The sequence below is a fragment of the Loxodonta africana genome, chromosome 3 (genome assembly GCF_030014295.1).
Source record: "Loxodonta africana isolate mLoxAfr1 chromosome 3, mLoxAfr1.hap2, whole genome shotgun sequence".
NCBI lineage: Eukaryota > Metazoa > Chordata > Mammalia > Proboscidea > Elephantidae > Loxodonta > Loxodonta africana.
The window spans coordinates 10,144,368-10,161,952 of NC_087344.1; the positions used below are offsets into that span (position 1 = coordinate 10,144,368).

Here is a 17,585-nt window from a genome sequence, read left to right on the forward strand (position 1 = left end):
ATGAAAGATGCCCCAATATTTGACTCTGCAGCCCTTTCCCAAAGAACACCAGGATAATGGTTCTTTTTTAGTTTCTGTTATAATTTTATCTTTTTACAAACGCGACGTATTTCCTGCATGCCAGGAGCATTGTAAGCCTTTATATGACCACATTCAATCCTCAGGAAGAGATAGATAGTGGTAACCCGTACTACCCCCATTTTATAGATGAGGAAGCTGAGGCATGAGAAGTTAAGTCACTTGCTCAAGGTTAGGCAATGTAAAAGTGGTGGATCTGGGATTTGAACCTAGGCTGCACTTAAATACTACAGTGATGGCACCTGTGAGGATCAATCACGATTGTAAGGTTGTTTCCTCAGTACCGAAAACAGTGCCTGGCATATACTAGACACTGAATAAATATTTGTTAAATAAATGATGATGTCTGGACAAATATCCTTTGGATATTTGTGGAAAGACTGTAAAAAGGAAGGAAGGAAGGAAGAAGTAGAAAGAAAGAAAGAAAGAGAAGGGAGGAAGGCAGGCAGGCAGGCAGGCAGGCAGGAAGGAAGGAAGGAAGGAAGGAAGGGAAAAAAGCAAGAAATAGAAAAGCAAGAAAGAGAAAGAAAAGGGGCAGAAGGGAAGGAGGAAGGAAAGCAGGAAGTGGGAAAGGAAAGAAGGAAGGAGGGAAGGAACGAAGGAAGAGTTTTTCTGGCTGTGGTCTCAAAAAACAGAAACTTCAGCTGCACAATGGCAGGAAGCTAATGCAATCTCTCTTTTCTTTCAGATCAAGGAACCAGGAAACTCCTGGTAGCACAAGATGTTGGGTTCAGACAAGTCCATGGCATTGCAGAGAGGAGGATCTTACCATTTTGGTGTGGGTAGTAGACCGAGACATCTCAGTGCTTTCCACTTCAACTCCTTTCCACTTTGCAGTAAACCATTTCTTGTATTCCCTTCGAACCTGGAAGATTGAAGGATATGGAGACTGCATTACATCCAGAGCTTGGTGCAAAAGAAAGGGCCCTAAAACGGGAGGCTAGAGGTACAGATGCCGAGCCCTACCTTCTGCTATTCTTTCAGGGGTTTTGTGTACAGTCTTGGCCACGCTCATCCTAGTTCATTTTATTCAAATTAAACTTTCTCAGCTATGGAAAGGGTGCTTGCTAAGTGCCAGGCATCATAAGGGCTCAATATATGGTGATGATGATGGATTATGATGATAATGATGTAGGTGGTGATGAAGATGGAGATAACGAAGGTGATTATGGTGATGATGATGATAATGAAAGTGATTATGGTGATGATGAAGGTGATGATATGATGTTGATGAAGATGATGATGGTGATGATGATGGAGGTAATGAAGGTGATTATGGTGGTGAAGACAATGATAATGAAAGTGATTATGGTGAAATATGTTGATGAAGATGCTGATGATAGTGGTGGTGGTGATGACGATGATGATGAAGGCCACCACTTATTGAACACTAGCTATCTTCCAAGGAGCCCTGGTGGTGCAATGGTTAAGCACTCAGGTGCTAACCGAAAGGCTGGTGACGCAAACACACCCACTGCTGCAAACCCACCCAGTGGGCCCACAGGAGAAAGACCTGGTGATCTGTTCCTCCCATGTAAAGATTACAGTCTAGGAAATCCTACGGGGCAGTTCTACTCTGCCACATGGGGTCAATATGAGTTGGAATGAACTTGACAGCACCCATCAACAAGCTATGTTCCAGGCTCTTGACATGCACTCTGTCATTTAATCTGATGAGGAAGGTGTTCCCCTTACCCTCAATTAATGATGAAGAAGTTGAGGCTCTTGGAGGTAAACTGACTTCTCTATGGTCACAGACCCAGCTTTCGAAATCTTGTCATTCTTACTTCAGAACCCTAGCACTAACCATGGCACTAAACCACCCTCATGATCCCATGAATTGCCTTCCTTGAACCTCCTTAACATGTCAAATGACTGTTAAATACTTAATGCTAAGACATGCAAGTTGCATTTTACTTCTTCTGTGTGAGGAGTACCAAGCGTTCAGAAGGCACTAAAAGACTGGAAGAGAATTAATGAAGTGTTAAGCTGTTGTGTTTGTAACGAGCATTTTAACTGATTTTAGTTCTACTCAATTGCAAAGGACAAAGCCAAGAAAGCTATTTCTAATCTATGTGAAGAGGATAATTATAGTAATGACTCTCTGTGAGAACTTAATGTCTGCTGAGGACTGTGCTGGGAAATTTATATTGCATTATCTCATTTAATCCTCAACACTATAAAGTAGGTATTGCCACATTTGCAGATAAAAAAAACAAGGCTCAGAGAGGCTAAGCTGTCCATCCAATGTCGCACAACAACATACTCATTGGAAGAACTTGGATTAGAGCAGAAGTCTCTCTGAGCTTGTGGGAGGTTGTGCCAAAAGTCCAATGTCCCTCCCAATAGTGCACCTCACTACAGTAGGATTATTCTTCCCCTCCAAGGTGAATTCAGGTATGGTTTATGACTTGCTTCGGCCAATGGAATGAGGGTGGAATTGATATGTGTCAGTCCTGAGTAGAAGCTTCAAGAGAGTGTAAGTGTGATTTCCCTTGATCACTTTTTCCTTGGCTGTGAGATCACCAATGTTCTACACCGGGGCTGCCCCCTCAGCCTAGATCCCCGAGTGAACGCAATGAGTTTCGACCCACAGGTATGTGGCACAAGCAAGAAATAAACCTTTACTGTTGTAACCCACTGAGATTGGGGGAGGGCTAATTGTTTTCTGTTGTTTTGTTTTTGTTGAAAAGATACACATCAAAATATAAAGGAATTCAAGAATTCCTATGTGTACAATTCCGTGACACTGGTTACATTCTTCAAGTTGTACAACAATTCTTGTTATCCTTTCCACGTTTTCTCACCACCATTATTGTACTCACTGCCCTCTAAGCTCATCTAACCTTTCGAGTTGGTTTTGTCAATTTCATCACTTACGGATAGATAATTCTCTAAAACAGCAGAACGCTCAAGGCAAAACATTCTTCACTAATTAAGCTAAACTATTGTTTGGTTGAAAGATGATTTCAGGGGAATAGTTTCAGTTTAAGGTTTAAAGATTACCTCAGGGCAATAGTTTCAAGGAGTCATTCAGCCTCTGTGACTCCAGTAAGTTTGGATTGTGTGAGAATTCAAAATTCTGTTCCACATTCTACCATTTGATCACTAGAAGAGGGCTATTTGTTACGACAGCATAATCTGTGTTATTCTGACTATTACAGCGCTCTTAAGAAATATGTTAGGATGCTGAGAAGATGAGACCCAGAGCACATGGCAGACCCAAACAGAGGCCAATCTATCTTCCCAGAACTGAGAAACACAAAAATACAAAAATAAAGGGTGAGGGAAGGGCAAGAATGTGAGTAGTGATTCAATGAGATTTTGGGGCTATCTAGCAAGTGAGGAAATAATTAGCCTTACCTGGCGACTAAGGACACAGTACACCGTGAAGAGCAAAACTCCCTGCAGGACATTGATGATGGTGAATATGTAGGCAATGACTAATCCAGCCGTCTTCCCTACTGCTTCAACCATAAAAAAACCAAGGCCCCAAGAACAGCCCAGGATAAATAGCTGAGCAATGGCTTTAAATGTCATGACTCTGGGGAAAAAAAAGAGAAAAGATTAATAATAACCACATTTTTCAGGCACTTAAGGAGTCTTAGGTGGTGCAAATAGTTAAGCGCTTAACCAAAGGCTTGGTGGTTTGAACCTACTCAGAAGTCCCTCAGAAGAAGGGCCTGGCAATCTCCTTCTGAAAGGTCATGGCCATTGAAAACCCTATGAGCATAGTTCTACTCTGATGTACATGGAATCACCATGAGTCTGACTCAACTAGATAGCGACTTTTTTTAAACATGTTATTATATTTCTTATTTATTTAGAATATATATATTATTCTATTTCCTATACTTACAAAATCAATACTATTTTATATTTTAAAGTATGTAATAGAAATACTTATACGTAAATAAAATAACATATTATTATAACAAGATTGAAATATAACATAAATATTTTAAATAGAATATCAGTATATTACATATGTTAGTTGCTGCCAATTCACCTCTGACGCGTGGCCGCTCCACTTGAGCAGAGTAAGAATACCCGTAGGGTTTTGAAGGCTGTGACCTTTCAGAAGCAGGCCTGTCTTCCAAAGTGCCTCTTGGTGGGTTGGAACTGCCAGCCTTTTGGTTCATAGCTGGGCACTTAACTATTTGCACTACTCAAAAAAATCAAAAAACCAAACCCGTTGCCATCAAGTGACTCATAGCAGCCCTATAGCATAGAGTAGAACTGCCCCATAGGGTTTCCAAGGAGCGGCTAGTGGATTGGAACTACAGTCCTCTTGGTTGTTGTTGTCAGGTGCCGTCCAATTAGTTCCAACTCACAATGACCCTATGTACCACAGAACAAAACACTGCATGGCCCTGTGCCATCCTTACAATCATTGTTATGCTCGAGCTCATTGTTGCAGCCACTGTGTCAATCCATCTCGTTGAGGGTCTTCCTCCTTTCTGTTGACCCTGTACTTTCCCAAGCATGACGTCCTTCTCCAGGGACTGATCCCTCCTGACAACATGTCCAAATTATGTAAGTCGCAGTTTTGCCATCCTTACTTCTAAGAAGCATTCAGGTTTTACCTCTTCCAAGACAGATTTGTTGGTTCCTTTGGAAGTTCGTGATATATATATTCAATATTCTTCGCCAGCACCACAATTCAAAACGTCTCTTCTTCTTTGGTCTTCCTTATTCATTGTCCAGCTTTCACATGCATATGATGCGATTGCAAATACCGGGGCTTGGATCAGGCACACCTTAATCTTCAAGGTGACAGCTTTGCTTTTCAACACTTTAAAGAGATCCTTTGCAGCAGATTTGCCCAATGCAATGTGTCTTTTGATTTTTTGACTGCTGCTTCCATGAAATCCTTGACAACTTCAATCTTTTCTCCATTTGTCATGATGTTGCTTATTAGTCCAGTTGCAAGGATTTTCGTTTTCTGTATGTTGAGGTGTAATCCATACCGAAGGCTGTGGTCTTTGATCTTCATTAGTAAGTGCTTCAAGTCCTCTTCACTTTCAGCAAGCAAGGTTGTGTCATCTGCATAATGCTGGTTGTTAATGAGTCTTTCTCCAATCCTGATGCCCTGTTCTTCTTCATGTAGTCCAGCTTCTCTTATTATCTCCTCAGCATACGGATTGAATAGGTACGGTGAAAGGAAACAACCCTGATGCACACCTTTCCTGACTTTAAACCGCTCAGAATCCCCTTGTTGTGTCCTAACGACTGCCTCTTGATCTATGTACAGGTTTCTCATGAGCACAGTTAAGTGTTCTGGAATTCCCATACTTCCCAACAGTATCTATAATTTGTTATGATCCACACAGTCGAATGCCTTTGCATAGTCAACAAAACACAAGTAGACATGCTTCTGGTATTTTCTGCTTTCAGCCAGGATCCATCTGACATCAGCAATGATATCCTTGGTTCCATGTCCTCTTCTGAATCTGGCCTGAATTTCTGGCCGTTCTATGTTGATATACTGCTGTAGCCGCTTTTCCATGATCTTCAGCAAAATTTCACTTGTGTGTGATATTAATGATGTTGTTCGATAATTCCTGCATTCGGTTGGATCACTTTTCTTTGGAATAGGCATAAATATGGATCTCTTCCAGTCAGTTGGCCAGGTAGCTATCTTCCAAATTCCTTGGCATAGAGGAGTGAGCACTTCCAGCACTGCATACTTTTACTGAAACATCTCAATTGATATTCCTTCAATTCCTGGAGTCTTGTTTTTCGCCATTGCCTTCAGTGCAGCTTGGACTTCTTCCTTCAGTACCATCAGTTCGTGAGCACATGCTACCCCTTGAAGTGGTTGAAAGTAGACTAACTCTTTTTGGTATAATGACTCTGTGTGTTCCTTCTATCTGCTTTTGATGCTTCCTGTGTCGTTACGTATTTTCCCCATAGTATCCTTCACCATTGCAACTCAAGGCTTGAATTTTTTCTTCACTTTTTTCAGCTTGAGATACGCGGAGCATGTTCTTCTCTTTTGGTTTTCTGTCTCTAGCTCTTTGCATGTGTTTTTATAATACTTTGTCTTCTCGAGCCATCCTTTGAGATCTTCTATTCAGTTCTGTTGCTTCATCATTTCTTCCTTTTGCTTTAGCTGCTTGATGCTCGACAGCAAGTTTCAGAGTTTCCTCTGACATCCATCTTGGTCTTCTCTTTCTTTCCTGTCTTTCAATGACCTCCAGCTTTCTTCTTTGATGTCATTCCTCAACTCATCTGGTCTTCCATCATTACTGCTCAGTGCATCAAATCTATTCTTGAGATGGTCTCTAAATTCAGGTGGGATATACTCGAGGTCTTATTTTGGTTCCTGTGGACTTGCTCAGATTTTCTTCAGTTTCAACTAGAACTTGCATATGAGCAATTGATGGTCTGTTCCACAGTCGGCCCGCGGTTTTGTTCTGACTGATGATATTGAGCTTTTCCATCATCTGTTTCCACACATGCAGTCAATTTGATTCCTGTGTATTCCGTCTGGTGAGGTCCAGGTGTATAGATGTCGTTTATGTTGGTGAAAAAAGGTATTTCCTATGAAGAAGCCGCTGGTCTCGCAAAATTCTATCATTCAATCTCCAGCACTGTTTTTATCACCAAGGCCATATTTTCCATCTACTGATCCTTTTTCTTTGTTTCCAGTCAGTCCCACCTGTCTGTCAGTTTGTCGTACTGTGGGGGCTTGTGTGTTGCTGTGATGCAGGAAGCTATGCCACTGGTATTCAGATACCAGCAGGGTCACCCTTGGAGGACAGGTTTCAGCTGAGCTTCCAAATTAAGACAGGCTAGGAAGAAGGACATGGCAGTCTACTGCTGAAAAGAATTAGCCAGTGAAAACATTATGAATAGCCGCAGAACAGTCTCTGATAGCATTGCTGGAAGATGAGCCCCCCAGGTTGGAAGGCACTCAAAGGATGACTGGGGAAGAGCTGCCTCCTCAAAGTAGAGTCGACCTTAATGACGTGGATGGAGTCAAGCTTTCGGGACCTTCATTTGCTGATGTGGCATGACTCAAAATGAGAAGAAACAGCTGCAAACATCCATTAATAATCAGAACATGGAATGCACGAAGTATAAATCTAGAAAAATTGGAAATTGTCAAAAATGAAATGGAATGCATAAACATCAATATCCTAGGCACTAGTGAGCTGAAATGGACTGGTATTGCTCATTCTGAATCAGACAATCATATGGTCTACTATGCTGGGAATGAAAACTTGAAGAGGAATGGTGTTGCATTCACGGTTAAAAAGAACATTTCAAGATCTATCCTGAAGTACAACGCTGTCAGTGATAGGATAATATCCATACAGCTACACAGAAGACCAGTTAATACGACTATTATTTAGATTTGCGCACCAACCACGAAGGCCAAAGATGAAAAAAGCGGAAGGTTTTTATCAGCTGCTCCAGTCTGAAATTGATTGAACATGCAATCAGATTGCATTGATAATTACCAGTGATTGGAATTTGAAAGTTGGAAACAAAGAAGGATTGGTACTTGGGAAATATGGCTACGTTTTGGTTAGCAAAGGCTTAATCCCTGGGGAATTTTTATATATAATCCATTGCCATTGAGTCGATTCCTAGTCATTTTATTAAAAAACCATTATTCTCAATGGTTTGGATCATGTCATGGATTGAATTGCGTCCCCAAAATGTCAATTTGGCTAGGTCATGATTCCCAGTATTGCACGATTATCTACCATTTTACCATCTATTGTTATTTCCCTGTGTTGTAAATCCCGTCACTATGACATAGTAAGATGGATTAGTGGCAGTCACATTGATGAGATCTGCAAGATTAGATAGTATATTAAGCCAATGTCTTTTGAGATATAAAAGAGAGAAGAGAGCAGAGACATGGGGAACTCATACCACCAAGAAAGCACCACCGGGACCAGAGGGTGTCCTTTGGACCCAGGGTCTCTGGACATGAGGAACTCCTGGATAAGGGGAAGATTGATAACAAGGACCTTCCTCCAGAGCCGACAGAGAGAGAGAGCCTTCCCCTGGAGCTGATGCCCTGAATTTGGACTTGAATCCTACTAGACTGTGAGAGAATAAATTTCTCTTTGTTAAAGCCATCCACTTGTGGTATTTCTGTTACAGCAGCTCTAGACGAACAAGACAAGTCGGCAGCAATGAGAACGGAGTAGCTACAATCAAGGAGAATGGAGTCCAGAAGTGGGTGGACTCTCAGGTGCAAAGTGGATAATATTGACAATCTTGGCACTAAATTCATATGAAGACTATGTCACACAAAGGAGACACTCGATGGATGTCTGCTGTGTACACAAATGAGGCAGTGCAATAAGCCACTTGAAAATCATAGTTTTTACTTCTTCTCCAAGTTCTCCTCACATACTCCTTCTATAGTACCAGGAAAATCTACATCATATTTTCTACAGGTGTCTTCCTTCCCAGAGAGAATGGTCCTGCAGAAATGTGCCATAAGGACAACTCTGTGGTTACTACTGGGTCTGTTGCTTTCTCACCTGGTATCCTGAATGGTGGAAACCTCCTTATTGAGGGAAGAAAGTTTGCTTTTCAAAATCCACAGAATTAGGAAGTAGAACACCAAGTTTATCTGTGAAAACAGCATGAAAAATCGACTTAGAATTTGTTTTTTTAGTCCATTACTTGCCATGATCACCACCTAACTTGATATGATCACCACCCGTCTGCAGGTGGTCAGACTGTGGTCGCCTGTGAGTTTTTGTGATGCTGGAAGCTATGCCACTGGTATTTCAAATCACCTGTGATGGACAGGTTTTAGTGAAACTTCAAGACTAAAATAGGCCTAGAAGAAAGACCTGGCGATCTACTTCTGGAAATTAGACAATGAAAAGGTTATGGGTCACAACGGAATAATGTCTGATACAATGCTGGAAGATGAGCCCCCTAGGTTGGAAGACACTGAAAATGCACAGTGGCTACAACAATGGACTCGAGCATACCAACAACTGTTAAAATAGCACACAATTTGCCAATGAATTGCATGTGGCATGTGAGAGAAGGAGCGGAGTGACGTGATTCCAAGGTTAATAAACTAAGGACTCAGGAGGAAAAAGGTTCCGTTGACTGAGTTGGGGCAGGAGCAACTTGGAAGACTAGTTCAAATCAAGAGTTTGGTTTTGAACATGCTAAGATGCCTATAAAATACTCAAGTTTAGATGTCAGGCTGTTGTTATTGGCTGCTGACTCCCAACTCATGTCAACCGCAAGCACAACAGATGAAATGCTGCCTGGTCCTGCGCCATCACCATGATTGGCTATGGATCAGATTGTTATGATCCATAGAGATTTCATTGGTTGATATTTGGAAGCTGATCACCAGGCCTTTCTTCCTATTCTGTCTTAGTTTGGAAGCTCTGCTGAAACCTGCTCAGCATCGTAGCAACACGCAAGCCTCCGCTGACAGACAAGTGGTGGCTGTACAAGAGGCGTACTGGGTGGGAATGGAACCTGGATCTCCTGTGTGGAAGGTGAAAATTTTGTCACTGAGCCACCACTGCCCCCTTTAGACGTCAGGTAGCCAGGTTGAATTTGTACGTCTGGAGTTGAGAAAAGAGGTCCGGGGTGAGTATATACACTTGGGAGTTGTCAGGGTATAGGTAATTATTGAAAGCCATGACTGGAGGAGATCACCAGGGAGTGAGTGTAGGTAGAGAAGAGAGAAAGTATATGGACCAGCCCTGAGAGCTCCAGTATTGACAGGAGGAACCCAGAAAGGTGGCTGAGCAGGAGCAGTCAACAATCTAGGGCCCATGGGCCTGATCCAGTACCCAGTCTGTAATTTGTTTTTGTAAATAAGGTTTTATCGGAACACAATCACAGCCATTCAATTACACGTTGTCTATGCCTGCTTTCATATTGACTTACAATATGCTTACATATTGACTTGGCCACCTGACATCTAAAGCCCTGGGTGCTACACATGGTTTATGCTCAGCTGGTAACCGAAAGGTTGGAAGCTTTGAAGCCACCCAGTGACACTGTGGAAGGCCTGGTGATCTGCTTCCTGTAAAGATTACAGCCAAGGAAACTTTCTGTACAACATGGGGTCGCCATGAGTTAGAGTTGGTTTAATGACACAGGACAGCAACCACCTGACATCTAAACCTGAGTACTTCATAGGCATCTTAAAGGTAGCGTATTCAAAACTGAAGTCTTGCTAGGCAAAGCCTAGCAAAGACAGTAATTCAAAGATGAGGGATGGATCACATTAGCCTAAATGTTATTTTCATCTCATTTCGACTTCATCAGATGAGAAACAACATTCTCTATGTCTGAGCAACACAGCTCTGCTGTTGTTGTTGCAGGCCATCAATTCGATTCTGACTCATAGGCACCCCATATGACAGTAGAATTGTCCTATAGGGTTTCCTGGCCTGTGATCTTTATGGGAGCAGATTTCCAAGTCTTTCTCCACTGGAGCCATTGGGTCAGCTCAAACTGCCAACCTTTCAGCTAGCAGCCAGAGTGCTTAACCGTTTGTGCCACCAGGACTCCTTAACCCAGCGCTAGCACACCAGTGAATACCTGCCTCTGGGTACCTACCAAGATAATGATGGCCACTGGTCCCAAGAAGCTCCAGATAAAGCCTTTATCAAGCTTCAGCCAGCAACTGTTGAGAGAGAGAATGAAAAGCTGGAGAATGTAACCAGTTACCAGTTGTAGTCAAGTTGATTCCATATAGCCTCATGTGCCAAATAGTCTGGGTTCAAATCCCAGCTTCCCTCCCATCCACTAATTACGCAAGGCACCCAAACTTTGGTGTTACAGCCAAATAAGTCGAGCTCTGTTGCTGATAATACTAACGTGTCTTGTTGATGTGAGAGTTAAATGAGCCAGCGGCCATTGTTGTTAGGAGCCATCAAGTTTGCTCCGAGTCATAGTGACCACGTGTACAACAGAAAGAAATGTGGCCCAATCCTGCTCCAGACTCACAGTCATTGTCATGTATGAGTCCACTGTTGTAGCCACTGTGTCAATCCATCTTGTTGAGGGTGTTCCTCTCTTTTGCTGACCTTCTACTTTACAAAGCATGAATGATATCCTTCTCCAGGGACTGGTACTTCCTGATAACACGTCCAAAGTGTGTGAGAGGAACTCTTGCCATTCTCGTTTACAAAGAGCATTCTGGCTGTACTTCTTCCAAGACAGATTTTTTCTTTCTTCTGGCAGTCCATGGTATATCCAATATTCCTCCCCAATACCACAATTCAAAAGCAAAGATGTCACTTTGATGACTAAGGTGCACCTGATCCAAGCCATGGTCTTTTCAATTTCCTCCTATGCATGTGAAAGCTAATAAACATAAAGCCCTCAAAATAGTTCTTAACAGATAGTAAGCACTTACAACTATTAGATATCGTTACTCTCTGGACTTGACCAATATCAAAACCAAACCAAACCCATTGCCATCGAGTTGATTCTGACTCATAGTGACCCTATAGACCACCACAGATTTGTATATATGCGTATGTGTATGTATACATATATATACATATATAAAGATATGGTGGTTTCAGGAAACAAGAAGAAGACAGATGAGACCAATGAGTGTTTTTTTTAATGCTTCTTTTTCGCTGGTGGTGCAGTGCTTAAAGTGCTCAGCTGCTAACTGAAAGGTTGACAGTTCAAACCTACCAGCTGTTCCATGGAAGAAAGTTGTGGCAGTTTGCTTCTGTAAAGATTTAGAGCCTTGGAAACCACACGGGGGAGTTCTTTTCTGCCCTATAGGGTCATTATGAGTCTGGATCGACTGGATGGCAGTGGGAGTGCATTTTATTCCCTACCTAAGTCAACACTAAGCAATATTCAGACACCAACTTCCTATTTCTCACCTCTCAGCTGAAGATGGCATATTTATTTATATTACAAGCAGCCCTACCACCACCATCACCATCACCTCTACCCATTGCCATCGAGTTGATCCTGACTCCGGGTGTCCCCATGTGTGTCTGAGGAGAACTGTGCTCTACAGGGTTTTTGATGCTGAGTTTTCAGAAGTAGATCACTAGGCCTTTCATCCGAAGCATCTCTGAATGGACTCAAACCTTTGTGAGAAGGTAGAGGGCTTGGATTCAGGGTCTTCTAGCAGAATGTGAGCAACACCAGGGGTTATTAGTTCAGGATCTGGATTTTCAGATGGAGTCAGATGTGGGTCCTAGTCTGCCACCTACAGACTGTATGGTCTGAGCCTCGGCTTCCTCCAGTGTAAAAGAGGACCAACAGAATTGTTGGACCTATTAAATGATATGGGTACCAAGTGTTCATCTAAAGTGCCTGGCAAGAGATAAAGCTCAATAAATGTAGTTAAAAACAGATACTTGTACACTGATATTCATTGAGGCATGATTCATAACAACTAAAAGGTGAAAACAACCCAAGTACACATCAACAGAAGAATGGATTAACAAAATGTGGTCTCTCCATACAATGTAATATTATTCAAGCATAAAAAGAAATGAAGTTCTGATACGTGTTATGACATGGATGAAAGAAAACATTATGGTGAGTGAAATAAGCCAGTCACAGAAGGACAAATATTGTATGACCCCGCTTACATGAAATATCTAGAATAGGTAAGGGAAGCGTATAGAGACCAAAATTTATTAGTGGTTACCAGGGGTGAGAGAGTAGGAGGGAAAGGGAATCATTGCTTAGAGGACACTGAGGTTCTCTTATGGATGATGGAAATTTTGGGAAATGGAATGTGATGAACATCATTAATGCCACTGAATTGTACGTGTAGAAAAGGTTGAAAGGGCAAATGGTTTATTTTATGTATATATGTATATCTATACATACGTGTGTATATATATATGTATATATAGAACCAAAAACTCACTGCCCTGAAGTCAATTCTGACTCATAGTGACCCTATAGGACAGACTGGAACTGCACCATAGAGTTTCCAAGGAGCACCTGGCGGATTTGAATTGCCGACCTCTTGGTTAGCAGCCGTAGCACTTAACCGCTACACCGCCAGGCTTTCTATGGGTGACGGGTGGGAAGGCGTGTTTCTCTGGTTACCAGTTACTCTGACTCCTGTTGGGAGCTCTGTGATTGTGCCTTCCCATATTCCTTGTCCAGAGTCATTGCTGTCTGTGTTTCAAGATGGCCACGCTGGGCCATGTTAGTTAGCAGAGGACTTCCACTACATATGTCTCCTCACTTTCTCTTTTCCATCAGTTTCTTCTTCCATTCAACAAAGCATCTTGTATGTCTCCCAACAGGAGACAGAGCAACTGGTACCAGAGGAACATGGTTTCCCACCCCTCAACCTTCTGGTGAGTAGAAGCAAAAACCTCCCCATCCCAGCAGCCCCTACTGCCAGGGTCCACAATACAACCCCCTCTTGGACCCACCTCATTCCCTCCCATCGCATGCTTTTTTGCTTTCTTCCTTTTCTTTCTCCCTCCCACCTAGACCCATACAGCACCTCACCTCTCTTCCCACTGGCCCCCGGCTCTGCCCCACCCCTACTCACCTGTCTCCACTATGCCAACATCTTTCCTTTTTCTTCTCCTTCTTTCTTCCTCTCCCCTAGCCCCATATGCAACTTCTTCCCCCTTCCCAATGGCCTCCTGGTCCACCCCACCCCCACCCCACCCACCATCTCCCGCTGTGCCACCCTTTTTTCCTTTCTCTCTCTTTTCTTTTCTCTATCCCTCCCATCTAAGTTCATATGCCACCTGTCACCCTTCCTGATTGCCCCCAACATGCTACTATGGTTATATTGCCCTTGGCACTCAGGCCCACTGCTGCGCTTGGCCTGTACCACTCCTTCACTCCCGCCGCTCAACCAGCAGCTGAATGGTGGGCAGTAAGCCCATACCATGCCCCTTCTGACACCCCTGCCCATTTGGTGAGGGGCTGTTTGAATTTTCCCAAACTGCTGGACCAACATCAGGAGGCAGACAGCACCTGCCCAGTTTACCCTCAGCCTCCTTCCCTAATCACTGCACAATGAAGCAGGCTTACCCTGCCTGCTGCTGCTCTGCCCACCCGGACAGTGTGGTGAGAGCTATCATGCCCATACACAAGCAAGCAGCAAAGCACACCCATCCCACCTGCTCTGAAATATCAAAACACAATAAAAAAGGAGGACAAAACAAATGAACATACAACCAATAAATAAAGAAAATAGTACCTTAATGTCTCAGAAACAGCAGACAATAACAAAACATATGAAAAATCCAAACAAGATGGCTCCAGCAACTGACCAAAATAATTAGATAACTTTTGGTTGAAGGAAAGGCATTGGAACTCCCTAATATGGAATTCAAAAGACTAATATTTAGGGATCTCCAAGAAATAAGAAAAGAGGTCAAGAAAAATGCAGACAAAACCAAGGAAAAAATCATGGAAAACACGGACAAAAACCAATGAAAACATACCCCAAATCAAGGAAAACACAAAGCAACAGAAGAATTAAGGAAAAATAATACTAAAAATGTCAAAATAAATAAACAACTAGAAATAATACAAAAGCAGCAACTAGAAACTGAAAAGAAAAACAACAAAGATTCAGAAACAGATACTCAAAAGATTTTTTTTAAATAATTTTTATTGTACTTTCAGTGAAAGTTTACAAATCAAGTCAGTCTCTCATATATAAACTTATATACACCTTACTCCATACTCCCATTTACTGTCCCCCTAATGAGTCAGCCCGCTCTCTCCTTCCAGTCTCTCCTTTCATGACCGTTTTGCCAGTTTCTGACCCCCTCTACCCTCCCATCTACCCTCTATACAGGAGATGCCAACACAGTCTCAAGTGTCCACCTGATACAAGTAGCTCACTCCTCATCAGCATCTCTCTCCAACACATTGTCCAGTCCATTCCACGTCTGATAAGTTGTCTTCTGGAATGGTTCCTGTCCTGGGCCAAGAGAAGGTTTGGGGACCATGACCCGGGATTCTTCTAGTCTCAGTCAGACTATTAAGTCTGGTCTTTTTATGAGAATTTGGGGTCTGCATCCCACTGTTCTCCTGCTCCCTCAGGGGTTCTCTGTTGTGCTCCCTGTCAGGGCAGTCATCGGTTGTGGCCAGGCACCATCTAGTTCTTTGGTCTCAGGATGATGTAAGTCTCTAGTTCATGTGGCCTTTCTGCCTCTTGGGCTCACAGTTATCTTGTGACCTTGGTGTTCTTCATTCTCCTTTGATCCAGGTGGCTTGAGACCAATTGATGCATCTTAAAAGGCCGCTTGTTAGCATTTAAGACCCCAGACGCCACACTTCAAGGTGGAATGCAGAATGTTTTCTTAATAGAATTTATTTTGCCAATTGACTTAGATGTCCCCTGAAGCCATAGTCCCCAAACCCCCGCCCTTGCTCCGCCGATCTTCAAAGAATTCAGGTTATTCAGGAAACTTCTTTGCTTTTGGTCCAGTCCACTTGAGCTGACCTTCCCTGTATTGAGTGTTGTCCTCCCCTTCACCTAAAGTAGTTCTTATCTACTATCTAATTGGTAAATAACCCTCTCCCTCCCTCCCCCCTCTCGTAACCACAAAAGAATGTGTTTTTCTCCGTTTAAACTATTTCTCAAGAACTTATAATAGTGGTCTTATGCAATATTTGTCCTTTTGCACCTAACTAATTTCACTCAGCATAATGCCTTCCAGGTTCCTCCATGTTATGAAATGTTTCACAGATTCATCACTGCTCTTTATCGATGCGTAGCATTCCATTGTGTGAATATACCATAATTTATTTATCCATTCATCCGTTGATGGACACCTTGGTTGCTTCCAGCTTTTTGCTATTGTAAACAGTGCTGCAATAAACATGCGTGTGCATATATCTGTTCATGTAAAGGCTCTTATTTCTCTAGGATATATTCTGAGGAGTGGCATTTCTGGGTTGTATGGTAGTTCTATTTCTAACTTTTTAAGGAAATGCCAGATAGATTTCCAAAGTGGTTGTACCATTTTACATTTCCACCAGCAGTGTATAAGAGTTCCATTCTCTCCGCAGCCTCTCCAACATTTATTATTTTGTGTTTTTTGGATTAATGCCAGCCTGTTGGAGTGAGGTGGAATCTCATCGTAGTTTTAATTGGCATTTCTCTAATGGCTAATGATCGAGAGCATTTTCTCATGTATCGTTAGCCACCTGAATATCTTCTTTAGTGAAGTGCATGTTCATATCCTTTGCCCAATTTTTAATGGGGTTGTTTGTTTTTTTGTGGTTGAGTTTTAACAGAATCACATGGATTTTAGAGATCAGGCACTGGTCGGAGATGTCATAGCTGAAAATTTTTTCCCAAACTGTAGGCAGTCTTTTACTTTTTTGGTGAAGTCTTTAGATGAGCATAGTGTTTGATTTTTAGGAGCTCCCAGTTATCTGGTTTCTCTTTGTCATTTTTAGTAATGATTTGTATTCTGTTTATGCCTTGTATTAGGACTTCTAACGTTGTCCCTATTTTTTTCTTCCATGATCTTTATTGTTTTAGTCTTTATGTTTAGGTCTTTGATTCATTTGGAATTAGTTTTTGTGCATGGTGTGAAGTATGGGTCCTGTTTCATTTCTTTACAAATAGATATCCAGTTATGCCAGCACCATTTGTTGAAAAGACTATCTTTCCCCCAATTAACTGACAATGGGCCTTTGTCAAATATCAGCTGCTTATATGCGGATGGATTTATATCTGGGTTCTCCATTCTGTTCCATTGGTCTATGTGCCTGTTGTTGTACCAGTACCAGGCCCTTTTGACTACTGTGGCTGGATAATATGTTCTAAAATCAGGTAGAGTGAGGCCTCCCATTTTCTTCTTCTTTTTCAGTAATGCTTTACTTATCCGGGGCTTCGTTCCCTTCCAGACGAAGTTGGTGATTTGTTTCTCCATCACATTAAAAAATGTCATTGGAATTTGGATCAGAAGTGCATTGTTTATACAGATGGCTTTTGGTAGAATAGATATTTTTACTATGTTAAGTCTTCCTATCCATGAGCAAGGTATATTTTTTCCACTTATGTAGGTCCCCTTTAGTTTCTTGCACTAGTACTTTGTAGTTTTCTTTGTATAGGTCTTTTACATCTTTGGTAAGATTTATTCCTAAGTAGTTTATCTTCTTGGGGGCTACTGTGAATGGTATCGATTTGGTGATTTCCTCTTCGATGTTCTTTTTGTTGGTGTAGAGGAATCCAAGTGATTTTTGTATGTTTACCTTGTAACCTGAAACTCTGCTGAACTCTTCTATTAGTTTCAGTAGTTTTCTGGAGGATTCCTTAGGGTTTTCTGGGTATAAGATCATGTCATCTGCAAACAGAGATAATTTTACTTCTTCCTTGTCAACCCGGATACCCTTTATTTCTTTGTCTAATCCTAACTGCTCTGGTTAGGACCTCTAGCACAATGTTGAATAAGAGCAGTGATAAAGGGCATCCTTGTCTGGTTCCCCTTCTCTAGGGAAATGCTTTCAGGCTCTCTCCATTTAGAATGATGCTCGCTGTTGGCTTTGTATAGATGCTCTTTATT

The 17,585-nt window shown here is 42.1% G+C and overlaps 1 protein-coding gene across 6 annotated transcripts in view; it reads right to left on the minus strand.

Annotated features, from left to right (window-relative positions):
* The window catches only part of LOC100664982 (adhesion G protein-coupled receptor E4-like), a 106,143-nt gene that overhangs the window by 4,791 nt on the left and 83,767 nt on the right, over window positions 1–17,585 (minus strand). For 5 of the 6 annotated variants that reach the window (XM_064280417.1, XM_064280421.1, XM_064280416.1 and 2 more), the window contains 4 exons: window positions 10,654–10,720; window positions 8,589–8,680; window positions 3,442–3,622; window positions 848–943 (listed from right to left, as the gene is read on the minus strand). In XM_064280417.1, the coding sequence (XP_064136487.1) occupies window positions 848–943; window positions 3,442–3,622; window positions 8,589–8,680; window positions 10,654–10,720 (436 nt within the window). Of the gene's footprint in view, window positions 1–847; window positions 944–3,441; window positions 3,623–3,726; window positions 7,170–8,588; window positions 8,681–10,653; window positions 10,721–17,585 lie in introns of those variants that run through there. The other variant, XM_064280420.1, reaches the window with a different exon arrangement.